The sequence below is a fragment of the Alnus glutinosa genome, chromosome 2 (assembly GCF_958979055.1).
Source record: "Alnus glutinosa chromosome 2, dhAlnGlut1.1, whole genome shotgun sequence".
NCBI lineage: Eukaryota > Viridiplantae > Streptophyta > Magnoliopsida > Fagales > Betulaceae > Alnus > Alnus glutinosa.
In genome coordinates, this window is record NC_084887.1 from 22626731 (window position 1) to 22654266 (window position 27536).

The 27536-nt window shown below is 36.9% G+C and overlaps 1 protein-coding gene across 2 annotated transcripts; it reads right to left on the reverse strand.

The window, feature by feature from the left end:
* Positions 1-686: 686 nt before the first annotated feature.
* On the reverse strand, positions 687-11152 carry LOC133860757 (pre-mRNA cleavage factor Im 25 kDa subunit 2). 2 transcript variants are annotated; one of them, XM_062296365.1, is made up of 7 exons: positions 10850-11152; positions 10283-10328; positions 2973-3066; positions 2776-2849; positions 2295-2381; positions 2031-2141; positions 687-1022 (listed from the first exon to the last, which is right to left on the reverse strand). In XM_062296365.1, the coding sequence occupies exons 1-7, from the start codon at positions 10966-10968 to the stop codon at positions 951-953; spliced, it is 603 nt and encodes a 200-aa protein (XP_062152349.1). In that variant the 5' UTR covers positions 10969-11152; the 3' UTR covers positions 687-950. The 2 variants fall into 2 exon arrangements, with proteins under 2 accessions (XP_062152349.1, XP_062152348.1); XM_062296364.1 differs by having other exon boundaries at positions 10847-11152.
* Positions 11153-27536: the final 16384 nt, after the last annotated feature.

Genomic DNA, 27536 nt, shown 5'->3' on the forward strand with positions numbered 1-27536 from the left:
AACCTCTCCTACAACATTAGACCAGCAAAAACACATTGCCAAATACAACTGGGGGATGAGCAAAAAACTCTATCTAATAGTAAAGCCATTTACCTCTCAACCACATACGTACTATTCAGGTTGCTATTTTTCTAAATCTACTTTCTCATAACGGAGTGTGGGTAAGAACTTATTCCCCCATAAGGTTTCAGCGAAGTATTATTAGCCGAATAATTCTATATGTACATTTAGTGTCCATGATTTGATCAATTACATGTCCAATGATAATTTTAAAAGCTACCTAATTTTTTGATGGACACTTGATGTACATAGAATTACTCTTATTAGCCTCATCCTTCCCCATTAATGAGCCTAGAATACTGAAAATTCCAGGCTTGCATGATAGACGCATCCATCAAAGCTAGACTACGAGGTTGATACCCTAAGCAACACGCAAAAGTAGAAAGAACTTTAAATACAAGAGGGATGATCATACACATTCAAGACCATGTAGTCGGCAGTTAAAGACACTATCCACTTTTGTACTCTAATTTCACCTACAATATTACAACAGCATAATCAGTTACATTAGAGAATTTGTTGGAAGTCCCAAAATGGCGTTGTTATTAACTCATCCCACCCCATCCCATCCCACCCCACAGACTATTCAATCCGATTGAATCTTACGCTACAGTACATCATATGACTACAAGAACAAGAATCCTAGGCTCATTCAGAACACAATAATTGATAATCCAAAGGACCAAACATTAGACACAGACCATGTCAAAAGATACGCTTCAGTTATCCGCATAAGTGGAGAAACCCAGTCTAACTAACTTAAAATTCAGTTATGATGTGATGTCCAGGTCCTAGTCCTAGCAGTCCACGCAATGAAATAAAGGTCCGAACTTCATTAAATTATAAAAGCAGAGCTAGAAGGATGTGAGTTCTAGAAATCCATGCTACACTCATTTAGCGATCATGTTGAACTGAAATCTGGAGAGTTGTTGAGGAATGGTGGATATAACTGGTCCATATCTCTGCAACCACGTAAGTGACATACAATAGAAATTAGGATTCAATATTACAGTTTTCAACCCAAAAAAATAAAAATGACAAATCGAAAGTGGTAAGATGAAGAGGTCATGTTTGCCATTTTGGTTTTTGGATAATACAAGATTAGGAGTGGAGGTTAGGCGGGGGAATTTTAAAATTTTATAGTCACCGCCATGGGCTTGCTATAATAAATGTATGGAAACTACACTTATTCCCCTTAAACTACCATTTAATTTGCAATGTCACTTTCAAAACTTTAAAAAGTTGTGAAGTCTCAAATTACCTAACCCTTTTACACTTAGCCCCCATCCGTTGGGATTTTCTGTTAAATCTTACGGAAATTAGTCACGTGCGATACACGTAACTAAAAATGACAATAATACCCTTGCATCATATAAAACTACTACAAAAAACACTGTGGGAGACCCACAGCCAGCCGGGTCTCCTCCAGGCCCATGGCCTGGCCGTGGGTCTCCTCTAGGTCGTGGATCTCTATGGCCAAAGGACCATGGTTGTGGATCTCCCCAACTTCACTGTGGGCCTCTATGGCCCAGCAAGATTTTTTTTTTATTTAATTCAAGGGAAAAATTGTACTTTTACACATGATATCGGTTTGATGGACATTTTACGTCATGTGTATCGCATTTGACCCATTTCCGTTAGATTTAACAAAAAATCCTAACAGAAAGAGGCTAAGCATAAGTGTTAGGTAGTTTAGGGGGGACACTACAACTTTTTAAAATTTGAGTGACATTGCAAATTGAATAGTAGTTTAAGGGGGATAAATGTAGTTTCATTTTGATAGTAGACCACATCGTTATTCCCTTATGAACCATAGTAGTCCCACTACTCCGCCTTGATTATAAAAACTTTCACTCAAAAAGATTCACATTCAGGCAAACCTGACATTTTAACCTAAAGAGTTAGGAATGAAAACTAGTCAAATGTCAAGTTAAGTTAAAGATGAGAAGAATGCCATATGATTTTCATACCTGAACATTATCGTAGAGTTCAAACAATGGAACAGCAAGAAGTTTCAAATTTTTTGGGACTGCAAAGTACTCCCTTTCAGACAAGTGAACAAGGTAAAGCTTCTTACACTCCTGCATACTCGCATGGCAAAAAAGGGAAGGACGAAAAGGGGTTAAATAAAGCCCCAAAATCCTGCCTCACTGGGAAGGGAGGAGGATCATGTCTAACCAATGAGCCAGCAACATGAACAAGATTCAGTAATTTGGCCTTTAACTGTATTTTACCTTGGGTTTTGTTATGTGGGGAGGGCAATACGGGTACATTATGGTTTCAAAGTTTGGCCTCCACCAGATAGCTACACACTCACCTATCTGCAAAAAGATTTTAGGAAGCAATAATAAGCATTATCAAATATAAAACTCCCAGTGCCTACACCCACTCACATAAAGGTGAGAAGAAATATGGCCTTCAACCATTGTACCCAAGACCCACATTTTCAAGCAGAACTGGTCTCCTAGTCAAAAGGGAAGCAGGGCAGCTACTCAAAACAGGAAGCAAACTGTAATTAATGCAAGCCCATTAAGAAGACCTAGCAAAGGCTAGCCATCACAGTCTCAGCTGATATAGCAATTCTGCCTATGTCTATTACCTTTTTCTTTTTGTCTCCACTAACTTTCAGTAATAATAGACATGTTTCCAATGCCCATATCCATTTCTAGCATCTCCTCTCATCCTATACTCAGATAAAATAAAACAGAATAATACCTGCCAGTCTGGCACAAGAGCAGGTACAGTAGCACCAAGCTTGCTGGTCAGCTTCCTTTTCAAACCCTCAATTTCTGTCACATAAAGTAAACAGAAGAATGAAAAAAGGAGAAAAAAAAAAAGAAACAAAAGAAGAAAAACTAGAGGAAAACACAGACCCTGTGATGATTATGAGAATAACAAAGGAAATATCATACCATTCTCTCCTGGCTTCAAACGCCCACCAGGAAGTTTACAGAAAGTGTTCCCAATTTGCAGAAGAAGTATGTGAGGATGATTATGTTCCTGTACCTGCAAAGAGAAAGTAAGCGAATGAGCAAAGAGAAAGTAAGCGCCTGGAATTGTAGAATGAAGAAACTTATGTCCAATTCTTATCCACCCAAGAAATACCATGGAGAAGAACTTGGAAAGAAGAGGGCTTGCGGCATGTTGAGCATAAGAAAAAGCAACAAGACTAAAATATAAAATAACTGTCTAAAAAATGATAGCCTATGCCATGATTAAATGTTTGTGATTCTTATTCGTGGCAGAAAAAAAATTAAAATTAAAAAAAAAAAAATCACATTTTCATTAAAAAAAAAAAAAAAATTTGCACTGCAAAAAAATTGCCTTTCAAGAAAGCTCCCTGTGAGTGAAATCTGAATTCCTCTTCTAACAATGCACAAACATCCAACTGAAAGTTCATCTTTTTTGTTTTATATAAGTAATCAAATTTCATTAAAACCAAAGGGCGTACCCAAGTACACAAGACATATACAAAAGAAACACCTAACCAAAAATAGATAAATGAACAATTAGAAAACTGAAGATGATCTATCACAGAAGCATTCCTAAGGCAGGTAATGCTAAACAACTCTGGATATGCTCCCTTGCAGGGCAACACCCCACACCATACACCATGCCAAAAACAAACCTTAAGAGTCATCTCTCACCACAAATCTATTAAAACTAAAAAAACTCCTCCCAACCCCTCCTAATGAAAGTTCATCTATACCTGATGTTCATAATCATTAATTTCCTTAAGAGTTATATGCAGCTATATCTCAGTGGGCTAAGAAGCATATATGATACTAAGACAATGGTTCTAAAGAAACGCATGCAAGTCTACAAAGGATGTAAAATTAGCTTATAACAAATTCCTACTAATTTCATGAAATAAGACAAATTTCATGCTGCGCTCTGGTACTCGGTGGAGATGACAAAAGGCACTAGTTATAATTTGAAGCTTTCTACCTGGGAATGTTGGTCTTGCAAATGATGGTTCAACTTGACTCAAAGCATTTGGTAAACCTATTAGTAAATATTGGTTCAAATCTGATATAGTCATGGAAGTCAACTTGATGTAAAGCTTTAAAAGACTGGTACTTTTGCTCCATCCTCAACTTTACGACAACAGGGTCAACAAAACTGAAGAGAACAGAACCAGTCCTTGCTCATACATAACTATCAAATGGTGATTCACCATTCTTCAGGTAACTCAAGCAATCACACTTCACTTGCTACCATGCATCTTTCTTCTTGTAAAATCCCAAAAGGTGGAGCCAGATCATGCAATTTACACATGGAGGTGATTATAGATATATAGTAGGTAAACAATGAACTCTACAAATTGAGAGGCTTATAAAATTAACTGAATTGCCCATTAGGTGACTGGGCTTGCAGAGATCAGTAATTGAAGAATGAAATCAAAATTCGTAGCCTTCAGTCATGACAAAGATGAACCAATCCAAGGCATACATTAGTATTCCATTGCCTCCAGGTGACTTGCCTAGCTAACGTAAGGTCTGATTAGTCACCTGTCACCAAGGCATATAAAGGAAGAGGATCCTGCGTGTAAAAGCTCTCTCATTAAGAAAGGTGGACACAGAAAAAAACACAAAGGTTTGCACTTGGGACTTAGTATTTTTCATATATTGTTTAACTCTACCAAATTACACAATATGGACATGATAAGAATATTGGAAGTAGTAAGTTCAAAAGGACTGCAAATCATATTATCTTTCATCTTTTTTTTTTTTGGTAACATCACGATGGCAATCCAATGAGTAAGCCACTATTCATTGTGCTATTTGGTATTCGGGACAAGGACAAAACGCTAGAAAGAATGCATGGCCTGATTTGATTAAGCTCGTAAAATTAGTATTGAGAACTAAGGAGTTCTAATCAACACTAGACCCTTTTTATTTTTTTATTTTTTTTATAAGTAATTGGGATATCATTAAAGGAGGAAGGCGTCCCCAGGTACACTTGAAGTATACAAGAAAAAACACCTACCTAGAAAGAGAAAAAAGAACAAGGAGATCATAGAATCACCAAAAGAAAAACACAAAAGCAGCTATTCACAGATACAGAGGCCCCGTTTGAAAACCACTTTCCCCTCCCCTCCCCTTCCCTTCACTTCTCCCAAAAAACATCAACTTCAAAACATTCTTAACTTTTTTCACTTTTTATATCACATCAACACTTTCTTATTACTTTTTAAATAAAAAACTCACTACAATACAAATTTTTTTCACTTTTCCATATAAATTATATCAACTTTATATCACATCAATTTTAATTTTCAATCATTCAAAAAAAAACCCAAGGGGAGGGGAGGGCAAGGGGGTTTTCAAACGGGGCCAGAGCGTAGAAGAACAAAGACTTCATCTCCTCCAATACCCTCTCACGGTTCTCAAAACTTCTAACATTCTTTTCCTTCCATAGACATCACAAAATGCACGAAAGCACCATCTCCCACATTGCAGCACTCTGATTGACCAACAAACATACAAGTCGATTACTCGTATAAGTATAACCCAAGAAAACCCAAATCAACCAGAAAAAAAACAAAACAAAACAAAACAAAACAAAAACAAACAAACAAACAAACAAAATTCCATAAGACACAAGCAACTTCACATAGGAGAAGAAGATGGTCAACGGACTCATCATTCCGTTTACACACACAGCACCTAAGGATCTTTCCTAGCGTCGCTGACCAAGCAAAAAAGGCCGCTCTCAAAGGGACCTTAGTCTGTCAAACACTCTTCCAATGGAAAAGAAAGTCATCATTACAAACCATGACACTGTAAAGGATCTAACACCAAACAACCTTTTATTAGAAGGGCCTCACCAAAGCTCGTCTTCACCTTCCAATCTCATTCTAACTTAATACAAGACCCTGAAGAATGAGGTAAAAACATCCACCTTCCAATCATGGAGCCATAAGAAAGCTCAAAGTGAGCCACAATAGAAGCATCCTTCGCGCAAAAAATACTATATAAATTTGGAAAAGTCTTCCTTAAGAGCCATATCCCCATACCACATATTATGCCAAAATCTAACCGCAAAGCCATCTCACATCCCTCACCTCAAATCTAGTATGACTTGAAAAGTTTCCCCAACCCCTCTTAACATTCTTCCATAACTCCACCCCATATGCCCCAAGAGACTCATTAGAAAACTACCCACTACACAAACTGCCAAATCTATAGTCCACCACAACTCTTCACCAAGCCTCTCTCCCAAGCACATAGCGCCATAAGAGTACGATTTAACATCAGCAAGTTCTGAACCCTCAACCCTCCCTCAGAGATCGAAGAACAAACCTTGGACTAACTTACCAGGTGGTATTTGAACTCTTCACCTAGCCCACCCAATAAGAAATCATGTTGAAGCTTCTCAATACGATTTGCAACACTCACAGGAAGAGGGGACAAATACATAGACAAATAAGGGTAATAAGGGTAACCCAACCACACAGACAAATACATTCTTTTCCAACTATCCAACCGACGTTCTATTTTTACAATAACACCGTCCCAAATAAGCTTAGCATTATAGAAGGCTCCCAACAATAGACCAAGATACTTCAAAGACAAAGAAGAAACCTCACGTCCCACAATACCAGCCAACTCATCCACATTATCAACATTACCCACACAAACCAATTCCAACTTATCCATTTTGATCTTCAAGCCCGAAACAGCTTTAAAACATAAGAATAAGAAGCACAGATGATGTAGGTGATCTAGGACTGCCCCCACAAAAAAATCAAAGTATCATTAGCAAACAAAAGGTGAGAGATATCAATCCCACCAACATTCCCTATCCCCACAGAGAAGCCAGACAACAAACCCCCCTCACTGCAGAAGACATCATCCTACCCAAAGCCTCCATCACAATGACAAACAGCAATGGAGACAAAAGGTCTCCTTATCTCAAGCCACGAGAGCTACGAAAAACAAAAACAAAAAACAAAACAAAACTAAAAAACAAAACAAAAACAAAAACAAAAAACAAAAAAATAAAAACATAAAATAGTGTCATTGACCAAAATTGAGAAGCGCATCGATGATATACAATGAGCTATCAATGAGCACCATTTCCCCCCATAACTGCACCTCCTCAGCATGTACAACAAAAAATCTCAATTAACATGATCATAAGTTTTTTCTAATTCCATTTTGCAGAGAACACCCGGCTCTCCAGATCTTATTTTACTATCAAAGCATTCATTGGCACTAAGAACAAGATTTATGATTTGCCTAATTCGGATGAAAGAAATCAGCAACGTAGAAATAATCTTCTCCAACACCATCTTTAGCTTGTTTGCTAGAATCTTAGCAATAATTTTGTAAATGCCACCCACTAGACTAATCAAACAAAAATTCTTGGGATCAACAGCCCCTGAAATCTTTGAAATAGGGCAATAAACGTAGAATTTAGGATCCTCTAAAACTTACCTCTAGCATGAAAGTCACCAAAGACCTTCATGATGTCCTCTTTTAAAACAACCAAGCAAGTTTGGAAGAACGCCATAGAGTAACCGCTAGGGCCTGGCAGCTTGTCATCATTCAAGCTTTCACTACTTCTAACACCACCTCCCTTTCCTCAAAATCTCTCTCCAACCAAATAGCCTTAGCCTCCACAATAGAATCAAAAGAAAAACCATCCAACTATGGCCTCCAACTGAACTATTCGGTGTACAACTTTTATAAAACTGGACAATGTGCTCGTTGATCTCTAACCATTGGTAGAAATTGTAACATCAACCAACAACGAGTCAATGGAGTTCTTCCTTCTGTTGGAGTTGCCATTTTGTGAAAAAAAAAAACTCTTGAGTATTTGTCACCTTCCCTTAACCACAAGGCCCTAGATTTCTACCTCCAACTCACCTCCTCCAAGAGAGTGGATCTTTCTAACTCACTCACAACTTCTACCTTCTTTATGCTCTCCTCAAAACCTAATGCCCTCTCTTCTTCAATGATATCAAAAACCCGTAGCTCTTCCAAAAGGATCTTCTTCTTCCTCTCAACATTACCAAACACATCCTCATTCTATCTCCTTAAATCAGCTTTCAAAGCCTGGAGCTTGCAGGCTAAAATGAAGCTCAGAGGGCCTTGGAATTGAGAACAGTCCCACCACTATTTCACTCCATCCACAAAACCCTCAAACTTTAGCCACATGTTTTCAAATTTGAAGGACCTATTACCCCTTCAAAAGTCACCACAGTCAAGGATGATCGGGAAATGATCCAAGTCTAGGGACACACCAGAAAAAGGAAGCCGCCTTTGGGACAAGCCAGGAAACTGGGCTTCCTATGGAGAGACAAGAAATCTATCTATTCTAGACCGAAAGGGTGACTCTAGATTGTTCAACCAAGTAAAAGTTCCGCTAACAAGAGGGAAGTCCATCAAGCTCTAATCAAAAATGAAGTCAGAAAGCTCCACCATAGCTGGACATGAACGAGCTTCTCCTGATCTCTCACTGGGGAACCGATTAGTCTTAAAATCACCCCCAATGCACTAAGGCAAGTTCCACCAACTAAGCATACCAGCCAACTCATCCCAAAGAAGCCTTTTATCCCTATCAAAATTAGGGTCATAAACACTCGTAAAAGCCCAGGTGAAATGATCTCAACATTTCTAAAAGTGACAGCCAAGGTGAACTTCCCCACACACTCGTCAATCTCCTCCACCACCCTTTTTATCCCACATAATCAAAACACCACTTGAAGCCCCTCTAGAATCCAAACAACACCAATCCACATGATGGCAACCCCTAAAAATAATATCAAAAATGTTTTCCATTTTTTGGTTGGTACAAAAAAATAGTTTCTTACTGAATCTGAAAACCAAACGAAAACTACTCAACATTTTTTTTTATAACTAAAAGTATATTTCAAAAAGAGCAGAAGGGCGCAACCCATAGTACACAGGATGTATACATGATACCCCTAATTCAAAGAGAAAAGCGAGCACTTATCTAGAAAATCAAAATAAAAACACTCAGACATAGACTATAGTTTCACTCTCCACATAAACAAAGTTTGTATTACCAGCTTTTTCAAGTTAATCAAACCAGACTCACAATCTTCAAAGCTATGTGCATTCTGTTCCCTCCATACACACCACATCAAACACAAAGGAGCCATTCATCAAATCAGTATCAACATCCGGTTGCCCTTTTGCCCCCTCCAACTCCCCATCATATCTTTCACCGATTGCGGCATTACCCACACCACACCAAACAGCTACTCAACATTATTAAACAATGCTAAATACGGAGACCAATAATTAAAAAATAAATAAATAAATAAATTTAAAAAAAAAAGAATCTCTCACAAAACCCACAGACGGGGAGAGGAAGTTGCAATTGGGGAGGGGGGGTGTTTTTTTTGATAAGTAATGATTAAAGGGGGGGTTTGAAAGGGGTTATGATAATGAATGGAGGAAAGTGGCACTGGGGGAAGAGAGTGTCTAGGTTACTTTGTTGGGGTGGTGGTGGCTGTAGGGGGGAAGGTTGAGATGGGGTAAGGGGGATGGCAGCCAAGAGGCAAAGGGCAATGGCGCTAGGGGGAGGGGCAATTGGGTTCCTCTACAACGGCAAGTAGAGCTGCAATTCAGACGGAGGATGGTGGGGACCATTTAGGATAGAAAATTTGTTGTTTACTTTGAAATCATTTTATAGTAACCAATATTTTTTCTCTTGCACCAAACAGTGGAAAATGGATAAAATGTTTTTTGAAACACTTTTTACTCCGAAACAAAGGCAGCCCAAGTATTAAATACACAAGCGGCAAGTAAAGACCTTTAGCATATTCATCTTAATCTTCAACCATTTAGGCTATCCCTTCTTTTTGGATAACAAGGAAAACCCCTCCCACCTTTTTGGCGGGTTGAGTAAACTGGATACCCTATGCCTTCTTTACACATGAACCTTCACTCTGAAATTAAAGTTCCAGTAGAAAACAAGAGGAAAAAAAAAAAGCATGCAATAATCTGTTAACTCTAAGGTTTATTACAAAAACGTTGATGAACTCAGACCTTTAGTTAAGCTCTCTAAAAGAAAGCAATTATACATTTCATTATTTACCATCAAGTTAATGGTCCACAAGATGTGGATCCAGATAGCATAGGATATGAACTTCCTCCACCTTTCCATACTAAGCAAAAATGTAAGCATCACAAAGTTCGATTTTCACAACATCATAACACCTGGCAGCTAAATCAAATGAACATACCAGTAAAATCCCTTCGACACTTGTCCTCATTCCCTCCTTCATATAGCTGCAACCAAGAATCATAACCAGGAATCAGAATCACCCACCTTCACTCTGGAAATTCGGTAAAAAAATTCACAAACACAGGTATTCAAAAAAAAAAACTGTTGTACTAATTGTTCCATGATTTAGACCTTCTAATTCAGCATTTGGACCAGGTTTCAATAACATCTTTCAGCATCGTCAGAATTTTCAAAAATTATCGAATAATAAAAATCACAGCGAGTCCCAGCCGAATAACATTCACGATGCAGCATTTTATTCAGTAATGACCTAGACCCGCCAAAGATTCTAAATTGTAAAATTAGTTTTGTTCACAAGAAAATTCGATAAAAGGGGAAAAAAAAATTAGGTTTTCGATTCGAGCTCCTTCATTGAACCTAAAAATCCCTTTTTCATAAGAAAATAAAACACCGAAAGAGTAAAGAAAATAAATTTTATAGTTTCAGCTTTCTCGGCAACCAAACAGGGTAGCTGAGGTTTATCTAGGGTTTTAAGAAATTATAAGAGAGGCGCGGAATATACTACTTGACTTTCATGCGAGCGAGGCGATCAGCGACAGAGGTGTCCTTCTCCATCTTCGGCTCTTTGGTCCCGAAGGTGTAGCTCGACAGCGGGTAAGTGTTCACCACCGGCGACGTCACCATCTCTCCCTTTCTCTACGGACTCTGTCTCTACGAAAACCTACGAAGTCTCCCTACTCCGAATTCTCTCTGTAGGATGCTCAGCGAGAGGAGGCGCTGGGCCAGGGGGAGAGAGCGTTTGGATCCAGAGTTTCAAATGCAGCTTCGACTGCTGTGCAGTTTATACAAACATAAACCAAAAAACAGCCCCACGAATCCACGATTTAACCTCCACTTCCAATTATATTGATTTAACCTCCGCTTACGATTAAGAGATAATTACACCGTTGGTCTCTGTAGTATGCCATAATTATTTTTCACTCTCTATGGTTTAAAAACTTCATGAGAGATCTTCGTAATATGCAATAATTACAAATCGATCTCTAGCGTCAAACTCTGTTAAAATTTTTAACAGATTCCGTCAAATGCCATGTCAGCGACACATGTCGCCAATAAGATAGCGACACGTGTTTATTTTACTTAAAAAAATATAAATTTATTAAAAAATAAAAAAAATACTTATTTTTAAAAAAAATTAAAATTCAAAAAAAAAAAAAAAAAACTGAAAGGGTGGCAGGGCCACCCCCAGTGGCCTGGGAGTAGCCCGAAAGGCCACCCCCTGTGGCTTGGGGGTGGCAAGTGGCCGCAGGGGGCTCGGGGCGGCCAGGCCACCCCCAAAGCTTTTCTTTTTTTTTTCTTTTTTTTATGAATTTTTTTTAAAAAAAAAATATGTATTTTTATTTATTTTTTAATAAATTTATTTTTTTTGTTAAGATAGACACGTGTCGCCATCATATTGGCGACACATGTCGCTGATGTGGCATTTGACGGAATCTGTTAAAAATTTTAACAGAATTTGACGCCAGGGATCGATTTGTAATTATTGCATATCACGAGGACCTCCCATAAACTTTTTAAACCGTAAGGAGTGAAAAATAATTATGGCATACCACAGGGACCAACGGTGCAATTATACATCCAATTAAATATAGTTTGGAACCAATAAAAGCTGTTTTAAATTTTAGGGTTAAATTAATTTTTAGTACAGGGATTTTGAAATTTTTTTTTTTTTTTTACCTGAATTTCAATTAGCATAACAGATAGTACCTTTGTTTTGAAAAAAGACTAAATTAGTACCTCAGTCAAATTTTTCGTCAAAAAACTAACGGTTCACCACGTCACTGCCGCTTAGCACCACTAGGAACACGACACATGTCCCTTGTGATATTCCAACACCCACATAATTGTCAAAGAGAGCCCCTTATGTCAGGTCACGACAAAAAATAAGGGTTTTTTGCCCACCAATAACATATTGACACATCATTTCAAAACAAAAAAAACTCAAAGTGTTGTTGAAACACCGGATCTTTTACCCCATTTCCCTCTCAAAGAAGTTGAGAACAATGAGCCAACCCCTGCCCAAATCCGCACCACCACAACCAGGCCGGACGCAGCCGACACCGCCCAGGCCAGACCACGCCGCCAACGCCCATACTGGACCACGCTGCCACCGACCGGGTCAGAACACGCCGCCACAGCCAGGCCAACCCCATCTCCTCCAACGTGGGTTTGGACACTTCCGGCACCGCCCAAGTCGGAAAACGCCACCAACGCCCGTGCCTGACCACACCGTCCAGGTCGGAAACCGCCACTGTCCGGGTCGGAAGACGCCGTCACAGTTAGGCCAAACCCGACGGTGAGTGACCCCCGGACAGAAGGGTTGGCCCGAAGGCCACCCCCAGGTTCGGGCCAACCCCAAACCCCGGGGGTGGCCGCGCGGCCGCCCCATGGACCGGGGGTAGCCGCGCGGCCACCCCCCAGTGGCCGGGGGTGGCTGTGCAGAGCCTGGGGTGGCCATCAGGCCAACCCTAGATCCTTCTAGGGCTGGCCCGAAGGCCACCCCCAGACCCTAGGGGTGGCCACCCAGCCCGGTGGCGGCGGCTTTCCTGCCTAGGGCTGGGGATTTGGGGCGGTGATGGTGCTCTTCCAGTTGGGGCCTTGGGGGAGTATTTCTTCAGGCTAGATCGTTATTTCCTTAGGCAACAGCATTTCATTTTTTGAGTTTTAGCTGACTTGTCGATTTCTTATTGGTTGGCAAAAAACCCTTCCTTTCTGCCACGACCGAACAGAAGTTATTCTCAATTGTCAAATCACTCACATCTTTAAAAATAATAAAATTGAAGAAAAAAAAAATTTGAAGAGTTTTGGCCCTTGGGGGTAGTTCGACCACCATCAAGGGCCAAACCCTCTAAAAAAATTTGGAGGGCTTGCCCATAAGGTGGTCAAACCACCCTCGTGGCCACTAGGGGTGGCCAAGGGCCAAAACCCTAAAAAAAAAAAAAAAAAAAAAAAAAAAAAAAAAAATTTGCCATGGAGTGGTCGAACCACCCCACTCCAAACCGGCCAAGGGGGTGGCTGAACCACCCCTCTTTTTTTTTTTTCTTTTTTCCTTTTTTTCAATTTTTTTTCAATTTTATTATTTTTAATTAATTTTTAAAGATGTGGGTGATTTAGCAATTATGTAGGTGCTGACATGTCGTAAGGAACAAGTGTCGTGTTCCAAGTGGTGCTAAGTGGCAATGACGTGGCGGGCCGTTAATTTTTGGACAGAAAACTTGACTGAGGTACTAATTTAGTCTTTTCCCAAAACGGAACTACCATATGTGATGCAAATTGAAACTCAGGTACTAAAAAATAAAGTTTTCAAAATTCAGATACTAAAAACGTATTTAACTCTAAATTTTATCAAAAGTACTGTAACTTATAAGTTGACCTTTTTTTTTTCTTTTTTTAAAAAGTAAATAAATAAATAAAGGGAGGACTTAAAAAAAAATCTCATATATATATATATATATATATATATATATATATATATATATATATATATATATATATATATATATCAGAGATTTTTTAATTTGCTATTTTTTTTTTTAGCTATTTTGGCTTGCTGAGCACAATGTAGTTAACCAATTCATTAGCCAATGAAACTAGCCAATAGGTATTTTTTTTTTTTTTTTTTTTTGCTTTTTATTTTTGTTACCAAGCTAGTCAAAATAGCAACAAAAAAAAAAAAAAAAAAAAATTGACTAGCCCAATGTATTTCGAGATTTGGTCGTTAAAGTCTCAAATTCGATTTATATTATAACATTAACAACAAATTCTTTAAATCTCACTATCTTTCTTAAATGTAAGAAAAAAAAATAAAAAACTTTTAAAAAACTATGCAACAAACTCTCTTAATGTTTCTTAGGGTTCCCTTAACATTTTTTAATATAAAAATACTTTATATTTCTTCTCTTTCTTCTCTCTTTCTTCTAAATTTTATATGAAAGAATACTTAAATAGCTTTTTTTTTTCCTCTTTCTTTCCTACAACATTTATTTGAAATAATATTTAAATGATATAGAAAAATGAAAAGCAAAGTTATTGAGAAATTTATTTGAATATGGAAGCAAAAAAATAGTTTAGTGCCCCAAATTTAAGAAAAATCTAAGGGAATGTGCATCGCACATGGGTTGATTTCTGCCAAAGAAGATAGTGATAATTAACGGATGGGTAACATTGAAAATTTCAAAAACTTGGTTGAGGTACATTGCTAAATTTTGAACATTGGAGACAAAAGTGAAAAAGTTGTGAAACTTTTGGGGGGTAAAATGTATTTTTCCCATAAAATAACAAAAAGAGTGCACTGAAGCGTGCGGTGGGGTTAACTCCAATGCTTAAGTCAATAGGATATTCAAGATGAAAATTTGATACAAAAAAGACACAATATTCAAAGGGAATGAGACGAAAATTCCCTTTACCAGCAGCTTCTTTTATAATGATTTGCTCCCTAACTGTTTGCCAGGTGCCACTCCTTTACTGGCTAGTCTCCTGCAACCGAATCTCCCATGCTCCCCTCACCTTTCTCACGTCCCTTACCTCAGGCCGAGAATAAAGAGGACAATTGTCAAGATGGCAAGTGTAATACCTCCAAAATTAATTAACTAGTAATTAACTCTGAATGTCAACGTAACATCCCCAAGCTTATTTAACAAGTAAATAACGTGAAATGTTACGTAGATTCCTTAGATAGAGAATAATACAGCAGAATATACATCTTTTTTTTTTTTACGACAATATAGCTACAAAACTAAGTCATGTTGAATAATATAACTAAAAGCATCATAACATAGCTTATCCTAAGGATAACATCAAGTACCTTAGTTAGAGGTCGATCATCCAATCTAGATCTCCAAATATTACATATCAAATCTAATAGTCTGGACAAAATACATCAACAATAGCTTCAGGCCAATAAAAACAAGCCTCAAAGATGGCAACACATTAGGTACAACATATACATAAATCTTAAGGGCGTCTTGCCCTCATCCCGACCACCGACCTCAATCAAACCTATCACTTTAGTGGAAAACCCAAAGATCAACCTAGCCAAGTCATTCATCAAAATTCTCCTGCAATGGGCCCCATGAACCATCTTCTACAGACTGATGAACTGTTAAAAAAATGTTTTACAAGTAGAAAGATAAAGCGTAAGTCCACCAATTAGTGAGTTGGCACCCGGGAAACATGTCATTTATGCAATAAACTCATTTTTTTTATGAAAAGTATGATAAATCATACGCAACAGCATTCAATAGGTTTTTTGTTAAGTAAATAAGGTAGAAAATCATGTTGATGCATTAGAATAATAATATATGATATCACATGTGTCAATAGTCATAATCGTCCTCTATATGGTCTATCCATGCCATTTCCCCTTCACGGTGGCATTGCGCATCCCATGGGACTTAGTGGTACAGTACCAATGCTCTGGCAAGGTATAATAACCAGCCACCACTAGTTGTCCGATAAAGTCCAACCTCAGATGATTCATATAACTATCAGTGTTGCGAGGCATGCCCATTATCCATACATGGTTGTGCTGGTCACTTTTTTAGCATTCGAATCTAAGGTAGAGAACATTAAAAATAAATATGGACCAGAAGGTGAAGCGTATATACATAATATGCACGTGTTTCAAACTTTTCACTTCTTTTTTCCAATGGCCAAAATGTCATATAAGAATTAACCATTTTATTATTGATGTATGAGTTTATAAAAATCACACAATCAATCATTCATTCTCTTGAATATTTCATTTGCATAAGATGTAGAGTGCACTACATTTATAAACAACATTTCATGCTGGTGTAAAGTATGCAAGTTTAAAATCAAAATAGGCATGCTAAAATGTCGGTAAATGGTTTCCACGTGAGTTTTACTCACCTTGATGGTACGGGTAATCGGTATTTCTCGTAAATCCAACTTTTTCGTATGCAAAATATTCTACTATTAGTCTTCCTTATAGACTGGAATCTTAACTAAAATGTCAAACTTAGACCTCTAAGCATTTTTCTAGTCAAACTGTTGGAACGACACAATGACCGTTAGGACGATCTTAATTACCATTTGATTGACACTCAGACCGTTGCAACAGTCTCTAGGCAAAAAAATACCTAAAATCAAAAAATATCCAACCTTTAACGTATTTAACATGTTATAAGGCCTAAAAAAGCTTCCTTACAACACTCTAAGCGTAAAACATACCTCAAAATAGAATCGAAACATCAAAGTCTAAACCTTTATCCAAAATCCATATTTTCTTTCAAAAACACAAAGCTTTCATTTACAATACTTCAATGATACAAAGAATCTACACATAAACATCTTAAACAATAAGAGATATACTCTTAATAACATGGAAAACAAGAGAGTTCATATCACTTAGAAACTCTAACTCTTTAACCCTATAATCATCATTATTCCAAAATAAAACCATATTGAACCTTTTATCATCACACACACAAATGAATACTAACAACAAATAAACAAGGCTAAAACCACATAATGAAACCAACAAATTCCAAGTTTAAAGTATAGGGGTTACCTTCCTTGAAGGCAGTCAAGACATCCAAAAACCCTTCCTTTCTCCTTCTCTCTCTCTAAATTTTGGTGGCTAAAAGGAGGCAAAATGGTGTCTAGAGTTCGACTTAAACCCTTAAGTAGGTCCTCATCCACGATTTCATGTTGAAATGGCACTATTTGAGCATGTAAATTGCCACCGTTCAAACATTGTTCGGATGTTTTGCTGAGTTGTACCATTGAAACGATACAGGAAATGTTCGAACATCTATTCTATTTCGTCTTTACTAACCATTCTCATTGTTTGTGCAAAAATACCCTAGGTGTCCAAAAAAGACAACTTCACAAAAGGGTATCGAACTATCACGCATTTTGATAGAAGTGTACTAAACTATCATTGGTGTCGAACCTGGGGTTTTAACTATCAAAATGAGTCCCAGAAGGGCATTCCATCTATTCTCGGCGTTAAAACGTGACGGAAGTCGATTAAAGTGACTTCCACGTGACTTTTTTAATGTGTTTGGTCTCTTTTGCCCCTGACTTCAACAAATACAATTTCGAACTTAAATTCGGCCATTGTATCATATTTTCCTATTTTTCTCCAAATTGCTTTGTAAGTCTCCGGAAACCCTAGAGCTCTCCATCCATACTCGTGCGCGAAGAACCCTAACCGTGTTGTCACACTGTGGCTTGTTTTGGCAATATACACAAGAATCAAGCATCAAAGGCTGATTTTCACTAAAGGTAATGAACTATTTTGCTTTTTTCAGTGTAAATGAATAGTTATTTAACCATATTTGTTTATTTACAGATTCTTTATTTTTTTTTTTTTGAAATGTTGGGCGTTATTTGGTGTTTAGGGACACTTTTCCTGTTGTTTAGAGTTTAGGTTGTTATGGGACCATGTGTTTGGTTATCGGCAATATTTGGGTCTTATTGAAGTTGCTGAGATGGTGTATTTTATATATTCTTTGGTTTGTGATCCTATTTTGTTTGGGTTTGTGGTCCAATTTGTTATTGTCATTATCTTGTTTCAGGTTTGTTGTTCCCTTTTTTTTTGTGGTCCCATTTCGGGTTTGTTGCTTAAGGTTGCAGAAAAGTTCGGTTTTTTTTACACTATTTGTTGTGGTTTGTGGGTCTTGATGTGTTTGCCATTATTGGGGGACTTTTGTTTTGGTTTGCTGGCTAATGCCTTTATTATGCATGATGTTTCCAGAATTGCTTTACTCTGCTTGTGGACCCAATTCCTTTACTCTTTTTTTCTTTTTGTTTGTTCACTATGACGTGTCATTGTTTTGTCTATTTGTAGGACATGTAATGTATCCAGAATTGTTAATGTTTGAGGTGCATCATGGTGGCCAATTTAAATGGAGCATAGGGTCGCATATGTCAGTGGGGACAAATCACATTACCCTGACCAATACGATAGAGACAAGTTCTCATTTATTGAGATAGAGAGGGTAGTTAGGACTTATGGGTATGGTCCTGGTGACCTAATTTACTACAATCTACCTACCAAGAGTCTAGATGAAGGGCTAGGACTTATTTCTTCTGACCATGATTATAACACCCTAGAAAATATCTATTAAGAATTATATTATTAAAAAAAATTAAGTTTTATAAATATTTTATTTAGGACAAATAATAAGGTGTTATTAATAAAAAATAATAATAATAAAAAAAAGAATCTAGAAGAGGGGCAGATTGAACGTAGCCTTGTATGATGAGGATTATATATATATATATATATATAAAAGAGAAAAAGTGGAGGAAACACGTGGTTTGTTTGGAGTTACCTTTAAGACATACCCTTCTTCATGTCTTACAATTGTTAACATCTCTTCCTCCTTTTGAACAAATGTCCATCATCCAACCTCGTATCAAGCCACCTGTTTGCGGGTAGGTTTTCATCGACACATACCTTTTTGCAAGCAATACAAATGTCTTAGTTTTCTTACTTGTTTGACACCCGTTCACCCTGCGCACCTGGGGAAAAAGTAACCCGGTTGTCCACTTCTTTTACAAAATTGAATTTCAGAAGGTCCCTCTTTCACCAAACAATTCAAACTTAGCAACTTTCAGCAAGCAGGAACTACTCGGTAACCTGCTTTTCCTTTTCTTTTTATGTTTTAAATTTTACTCCTCCTTTCACAATGAGATTAATTTTAAAGTCTGAGGATATTTATTCATTTAATATTTTCATAGACTGCATAATTGATCTTCTCTTTTTCCTTTACTGTTCAATCCTTCTTTGATACCCATTAGAAAACTTTGTTACCCATGAGATGAATAACTCATTCTAAGCAAAATTATTAGCTACCCATTCCATTTATCCTTATATATTATGAAAATTTTGGGAGAGAAACATGACAACCTCTTCTTGCAAAAACTAACGTGTAAGTACTATTTTGGTTCTAAAATATTCATTTTCCTTTCATTTATGATGTTTTCTAGTTTACCCACTAAACCTATTATATAGAATATGAGTGGGTGTCATTTATTTAATGGGTACTAAAATTCTAAGTTGTTAGTGTAGAAACATTTTAGAAAAACCGTATGGGTGTGGAAAAAATTATGGGCTTTTGAGTGAGGAATTTTCTTTTGAGAAATTATGTTTTTCTGTTTAATGACTAAGTTGAATTGTAGATTTTATGGTTTGATTTTTGGGTTCTTGTAAAAAAATGTTGATGAAACTTCTTCCCTAATTTTCGGTTGGCAGTAATTTAGAGTAATCCTTGTGTTTATATTTCAAAATAATTAAGGTTAGCAAGATAACCCACTGTGATGGCCGAAATTGTGTTTTGGAGAAAATATTTTGACAGACGCGAATGGATAGTCGTTCAGGGTGTTGCTTTAAACAGTATTTTAATAGGATTTCGTCATATGCAAATTGGGTTGAAAATGCATTAGCTTATGAGAATTTGTTAGCCTGTCTCTGTCCAATTACTAGTTCCGTAAGCCATGGAGTATTTCACCTATTTGTTTCAAAGTTTATCCCTTTATAATGAATATATATATATATATAGGTATTGTATGAGCTTTAAATTGGAGTAGAGATTTTATGTATGCTGAATAGTAAATAAATTTCTTTGGCCTATATGATATTCAGATTTAAAGCACTTGGGACTATGGCTTAGAGTTAATTGAAGTTATTAATTTGGCTTTCCCGTATCATTATATAAATTGATATATATATATATATATATATATATATATATATATATATATATAACATTTTGTAAAAAAATTTAGGACCATATGAATATCCTCTAAATCTATTTTGTGATTCTAACTAGGTAGAAGTATTCAAAACCTCACTCAGGACCACCAAGGTAAGGGAACACAACCTTAAAAACCCCGGCAAATTTTTAAATAAAATCTTTTCAAAAGAAAAGTGTCGGGAATTTTCAAAAGACTCTTTCACTTTAATATTATTTGTTCTATTATCTCAAGTATGAAATAATGAATATGTTATCTTAATCACATGAATGAATGAAGCTGGTGATTATATATTTCATGTGCACCATAAGAATGAAAAGGATGATGTAATTATGATTTTCAAATATGTATATGATACATGTGCACCATGAGAATGATGATGATGATATATGTGTTACATGTGCACTAAATGAACATGATGATGAATTTATGATTGAATATTTGTTTTATGTGCACCACACAAAGTTTTGTCACACGGTACCATAATACTACGATCCGGATCTTATGATGATGATGATGGGTAGCGGGGCAACCACACCAAAAGTGTGGGGCTATCAGCCGGGGGTTCTCACCTAGGAAGCTTCCTAACCCGGCAGCTCTCCTCTGTGACGACAAGATGAGCCATGGGTCCTTCGGGATTAGTCCTATGGACGAGCCCAACGTGCACCGCTCATGGTAAAAATGCGGAAGTGGGCCAGTGATAGACAAAACTTACACATTATGCATGATGATTATATATGTACATTGATTGTTAATGCTGTTATTTTTATACGTGGACTCTGGAAATTTTAAAATATCAAACTGTAGTATACCCCCATATATTTTGTTGTGTTACTTATTGAGTTGTCAAACTCACCCCTTTCCCCTCAACATTTTTTCAGATGGCAGTATACATTATAGTACTGAGGGATGGAGTACCCGTAGGTAGGGGTGTTCAAACGGTGCAGTTATAACCGCTTATAACCGCTAACCGCTTCTAACCGCAGGCGGAGGCAGTTAACGGTTATAGGGTTTGGGGAAAGCGGTTAATAACCGCTAACCGCTTATATATATATATATATATATATATATATATATATATATATATATATATATATATATATATATATATATATATATATATATATATATATATAAATTAAAAAATAAAAAACCTGGAGGGCGTCCGGCGTCGTTTTGGGCATTGCTGAATGCCCAAAACGACGCTGTTTTTTACAACATATATAACCATCTTTTACTCTTTTAGGTTTAGGGTTTAATCGTTTTTTTCCTCACCTCTCTCTGCCGGCTGCCGCTCGCCCACGAGTCACGACGCCAAGCCTCTGCCTCTCGTCTCCCTTCCACTCTCCACGACGCCCAGCCTTTACCTCTTCGCCCATCTCGTCTTCGCCGCCGCTTGTCTCCGCCGTTGCTACACTGTAAGCTTCTCCACTCTTTCTCAATTTCTCTCGCTTTTGTCTCGGCATTTTTAGGGTGTGTGGTGTACTGTGTGAGTGTGTGGGATTTTGATTTAGGGTGTGTCACTGGGATTTTGATTTAGGGCATTTGTTTGTTTTAGGGTTTCATTTTAGGGATTCGGTTTTTCATTTTGGATTGATTTTAAACTTTGTGATGGCTACTGGTATATACTATATATTGTATAATGTTCTGAATATCTGGTTGTTCTCTGTTTACTGGATGTTGGAATTATTTCTTCATTTTAGGGTTTCGATTTTTCATTTTGGGTTGAATAAGAAATACACCATGTTCTGTAAATCGTGAAAACCGCAACCTTTGAGGATTGACTGTGTTTTTCCTGCCACTTTTAGGGGTAGAAACAGACTTTTTTTTTAATAATTATATTTGTATCTTACAATTAATAACACTGATATCATTGATAATTTGATGAGATTAACTTGTTGGCGTATTAGAAATTGATTTGTTGTTCTGTATGTGTGAAAGAAAGCAATATATGGAACTACTCCCTTGTCCCACTTTTAAAAGAGACATTTTTTTTAATTAACATTAAATGTTATATCCCACGGTGTATAGTGTATGCTCTGTGGAATGTCCAAAAGGAGTCTTATTTGTTGCAGATAACAGTTTACATTTGGTGAGAACTCTTTTCTATGGAGTCAAATATTTTGTGGGTATTAGGCTTTCAATTTTAAGGCTATTCTTTTTCAGCTTGCGAAAAATTATGCTTTCATTTATACCAAGTATATAGGGAAAATATTAACGAGTTGCCTTTGCATTATATATCATGTTAACTATAACCTTCTCATATTGGTTTCGATTTTAGTGGTTTCGTTCTAGTTTTTGATTAGGGGTTTGCTATATTTATTGTTTTTTCTTATCATATAATTTATCATTTATTTAATAACAGATGGCGGATGCTAATAGTGGTACAATTGGTGCTACTTCGACTCCCATGAGTAGCCATGCCCCTGTTCTTATGGATGAGGGTAATCTCGGAACACCTTCCTCCATAAATGCTCAAAATTCCACACAATCCAAAAAACGACATGTTAATCAATCTCTTGTATGGGATCACTTTAAAAAGGTGGAACCAATTGATAAGGAGAACCCTAAAGCTTGTTGCAATCATTGCAAGAGATTGATAAGGTGTCACCATAAAAAACAAGGCACTTCAGCCATGATGACCCACCTCACCTCTAACTGTCCAAACTCTCCCCTTAGAAAACCAAAAATTGCCAAAGATCAAACTTTGTTGCAGATGTCTTTTAAGAAGGCGGTAGAAGGCACCCAACTAGGATATGTAAAGTATGATCCAGACCGTGTAAGGCGTTTGCTTGTTCAGTATCTCATCTTATGTGAGTTGCCTTTTAGTCATGTAGAGAGTGAGGGGTTTATATTATTTGTTAATGGATTGGAACCTAGGTTCAATTTGCCTAGTCGTATTACTATACAAAGAGATTGTTTGAAGTTATATGAGGAAGAGAAGGTTCATTTGAAGGCTTTGATGAGCGGTCAAAGGATTTGTCTCACTACTGATACATGGACATCCATACAAAATTTGAATTACATGTGTGTTACCGCTCATTTTATAGGTTTTAATTGGGTACTGCATAAGAAAATCGTGAAGTTTTGCCTAGTTCCCAATCATAAGGGTGAGACTATTGGAAAAGTGTTGGATAATACAATGCAAGAATGGGGTTTTCATAGTATCTTCACAATTACAGTTGATAATGCCTCGTCTAATGATGTAAGTGTTGATTATGTGAGAAGGAGGATAAAGGAAAAGAATTCCACTGTTTTGGGGGGTGAGTTTCTTCGTATGCGGTGTGCTGCGCATATTTTGAATCTTGTGGTAAATGCTGGTTTGAAAGAGTTAGATGACTCTATTTGTAATGTTAGAAATGCAGTGAGATTTGTAAGGGCTTCGCCGGCGAGGATGGCAAGGTTTAAGAGATGTATAGAACAACTAGATATTCAATGTAAGAAAATGATGTGTCTAGATGTTCCTACTAGATGGAATTCAACATACTTAATGCTAAGCATTGCTGAAAAATACCAAAGAGCATTTGAAGTATTGGGGGAGGAGGATAGTCAGTTAGTTGTTCCTACATATCTTGATTGGGAAAATGCTAGGGCATTTGTAAAGTATTTGAAAACTTTTTATGATGCCACATTGATAATTTCTGGTTCAAATTATGTCACTGCCAGTTTATTTTTCATGCAGCTTTGTATTATTCAAGATGCCTTGAATGATGGGTGTCTTAGTTCTGATCACATCTTGAGTACCGTGGCTATCAGTATGAGAAGTACTGGGGGAGTATGGATAAAATGAACTTGATGTTATATATTGCTTTTGTCCTTGACCCACGCTACAAGATGAAGATTTTGGTGTGGTGGTTGAAAAGGTGCAATGGGCCAATATGGGCAGATAAAATAGAGAAAAGGGTGAGAGAGCTTTTGGAACGTTTGATTGAGCAATATGGTAAGTTTCAGGGGATTGCGGTGTCTCAATTTAATGCGACTTCAAGAAGTGGAAATAATACTAACTTGAATGTTAATGATAATGACAATGACACAGAAAATGCAGTGGATAAAATTCATTATCTCATCTCCCAACACCTTGAGGAAGAGAATGATTTGGAATGTAGGTCGGAGGTGGATAGGTATTTGTTGGATGGGTGTGAAGCAGCAACAAAGGACTTTGATGTATTAGGTTGGTGGAAGATTAATGCATCTAAATATCCTATCATTGCAGTGATAGCCCGTGATGTATTGGCTATGCCAATTTCCACTGTTGCCTCTGAGTCCGCCTTTAGCACTGGGGGACGTATATTGGATCCCTTTAGGAGTACATTGTCTCCACTTACCGTTGAGGCATTGGTTTGCACACAAAATTAGATAAGGAAAACTCCAATTGACATTCAGGAGTTGGAGGAATTTGTGGAAAGTTTTGATGAAGAAGGTAAACGTTTGTAAATTAGTAGTAACTTTTCATTTGTGCAATTATTATTTTGAAGTTTACTTTTCAATTAACTAAAGCTTCTTCTTTTGTAGATGGCGCTCAATCAAGGACCGAAGCATACTTGGACATTATCTAATTAATTTGATTGTAATGTTTTGGTTTTGGTTATTTGGAATTGTAATTTTTTGGTTTTGAATTTGGTTATTTTGGATTTGTAATGCCTTGGAGTATTTGGTTATTTGGATTTGTTTGGTTTTGGAATTTGGAATATCTATGTGGTTATTTGGATTTGTAGTTTTTTTGTTTTGAATTTGGTTATTTTGGATTTGTATTGCCTTGGAGTATTTGGTATTTGGATTTGTTTGGTTTTGGAATTTTGAATATCTATGTGGTTATTGGATTTGTAATTTTTTGGTTTTGAATTTGGTTATTTTGGATTTGTATTGCCTTGGAGTATTTGGTATTTGGAATATGGAGTACCTATGTGGTTATTTGGATTTGTAATTTTATGGTTTTGAATTTGGTTATTTGGATTTGTATTGCCTTGGTGTATTGGCATTTGGATTTGTTTGGTTTTGGAATTTGGAATATCTATGTGGTTATTGGATTTGTAATTTTTTGGTTTTGAATTTGGTTATTTTGGATTTGTATTGCCTTGGAGTATTTGGATTTGTTTGGTTTTGGAATTTGGAATATCTATGTGGTTATTGGATTTGTAATTTTTTGGTTTTGAATTTGGTTATTTGGGATTTGTATTGCCTTGGAGTATTTGGTATTTGGATTTGTTTGGTTTTGGAATTTGGAATATCTATGTGGTTATTGGATTTGTAATTTTTTGGTTTTGAATTTGGTTATTTTGTATTTGTATTGCCTTGGAGTATTTGGTATTTGGATTTGTTTGGTTTTGGAATTTGAATATCTATGTGGTTATTGGATTTGTAATTTTTTTGTTTTGAATTTGGTTATTTTGGATTTGTATTGCTTTGGAGTATTGGTCATTTGGATTTGTTTAGATTTGGAGTATGTGGATTTGTTTGGTTTTGGAATTTGGAATACCTATGTGGTTATTTGGATTTGTAATTTTATGGTTTTGAATTTGGTTATTTGGATTTGTAAAATTAGATTTGGATTTGGTTATATGGTTATTTGTTTGTCTTTGTGTTTTGGATTTGTAATTTTGTATTTAGATTTGTTAATTTTGTACCAAAGGTCAAAGGGCAAAAGGCTCAAAAAGTATTAATTTTTTTTTTTTTTTTTTCAAAAAACTAAATATGTACAAAAACCGGCCCAAAACCGGTGTAAACTTGGCCCAAAACACTTTAAACCCGGCCCAAACCCGGTTTAAACCCGGCCCAAAATCGGAATTCAAAAGCGGTTTTAAAACCGCCGGTTATTAAGGTAATAACCGCTAACCGGCGGTTATAAAAATAACCGCCTCCGCCTATGCGGTTAGCGGTTGCGGTTGGTAAAAAAAATAACCGCTTGGCGATTAGCGGTTTTAGCCAATAACCGCCGGTTATAACCGCTTGAACACCCCTACCCGTAGGTCTGTTGACGGTTAGGGACCCCCGGATTTGGCCCTATGAGTGGGAGACTTGGACATATTGTATTATAGTGTAGCTGTCTAATCATAATATTAGTTAGCAGCCTGGGGACCCTATCATTACCTTGGATCGTAGAGTGACTAGTCTCGATGTAGTACAGCTTATATCTTTTTTTTGTAGCTGTACATCATATTGTCCTATATGTATCTGGGAGGATTATTCACAACTTCGGTTGTTGATTTTTGATGTATATTTCCTCTCTTTTGTAAAAAAAAAAAAAAAAAAAAAAAAAAAAATGAAACTAGACAATAGTCCCCAGTAATAGACTTATATTTTTGATGCTGCTATTGTTATTACAAAAATACCCCTTTCACGTGTGCCTTAAGTCTTTTAGTATTTAATTATCGTTATATGCTTAAGTTCGCGTTTCCCTTATTTTCCCAAAACGGGGGCGTGACAATGATGCCATTCAAATGGTGGAGCATCATAGGGAGCACGGAATTGTAGAGTTATATTTGGTTGCCTTTAATGTAGAAGTAGAAGTACACGGAGAAGAGGGTATTGTTGATGAAGAAGAGGAAGAAGAATATGAGAGAGTGTCTGTATACCGAAGTGACCCATTCTGGGATTAGGTTCTAAGTGATGACTCTGATGCCTATGATTTAGATGGAGATGCAGAGGTGGGATTAGAACATGATGATGTTCGAGTAGATGAAAGGGTTGGACTACAACCAGAAGATGTTGTGGATCAGGAGGTTGGAGTAGAAGCAGTAGTTGGTGAAGCAGAAGAGGGTGAAAGTGAAGGTGAGGGTTATTTAGATCTTTCTCGTAGTGATGTACTGATCTCACCTCCTGCAAGTGACAAAGAGGGTACGACTGAAGCTGAGTCTTCAAGACGGCCCTATGTCACCAAAAGGGTTCCATTTAGTAAGGATGATTTCAAAGATCCGATTTTGCAGTTAAGTAACACTTTTCAAAATGTGTATGATTTTAGAAAAGCCATTAAGCAGGCCTCTATATTGAAAGGGAAGGACTTGACTTACCAAAAGAATTCAAGGACTAAATGCATTGTAATGTGTGCAGACAAGAATTGTAAGTATAGAGTTTATGGGAGGCAGTTGAAAGATGAGTCCGTTCGTGCTAATTTCAATTAGGCCTAGACATACATGCCCTAGGAGGTACAAGAATCATTTGATCACTTCAATCTGGATTGCCGAGTGGTGCATGGACTGTTTAAGGGATTAGCTGAACATGCCTATAGATGTCCTGAAGAAAAAGGTGAAGAAGAAGTGGAATGTTAATATCCACCATAATTCCTTGTATAGGGCTAGGAATAAGGCACAAGAAACCTTTTATGGGAAGTTGGGTGAGCAATACTATTGGTTATGGGACTACTGTGCAGCAATTAGAAGCACAAATGTTGAGAGTTGTGTAATTCTGATGGTTGAGAGACCTATGCCTGAAGTGCGTTGTAGATTCCAGAGGATGTACATATCATTGTC

Coding starts and splice junctions, on each gene's coding strand:
- LOC133860757 (XM_062296364.1), bottom strand. CDS start 10,968: ATGGTGACGTCGCCGGTGGTGAACACTTACCCGCTGTCGAGCTACACC. Junction 10,329..10,846: donor GCTCGCATGAAAGTCAAGTA/GTATATTCCGCG, acceptor TCTTGGTTGCAG/CTATATGAAGGAGGGAATGA. Junction 2,850..2,972: donor TTTGAAGCCAGGAGAGAATG/GTATGATATTTC, acceptor TTTATGTGACAG/AAATTGAGGGTTTGAAAAGG.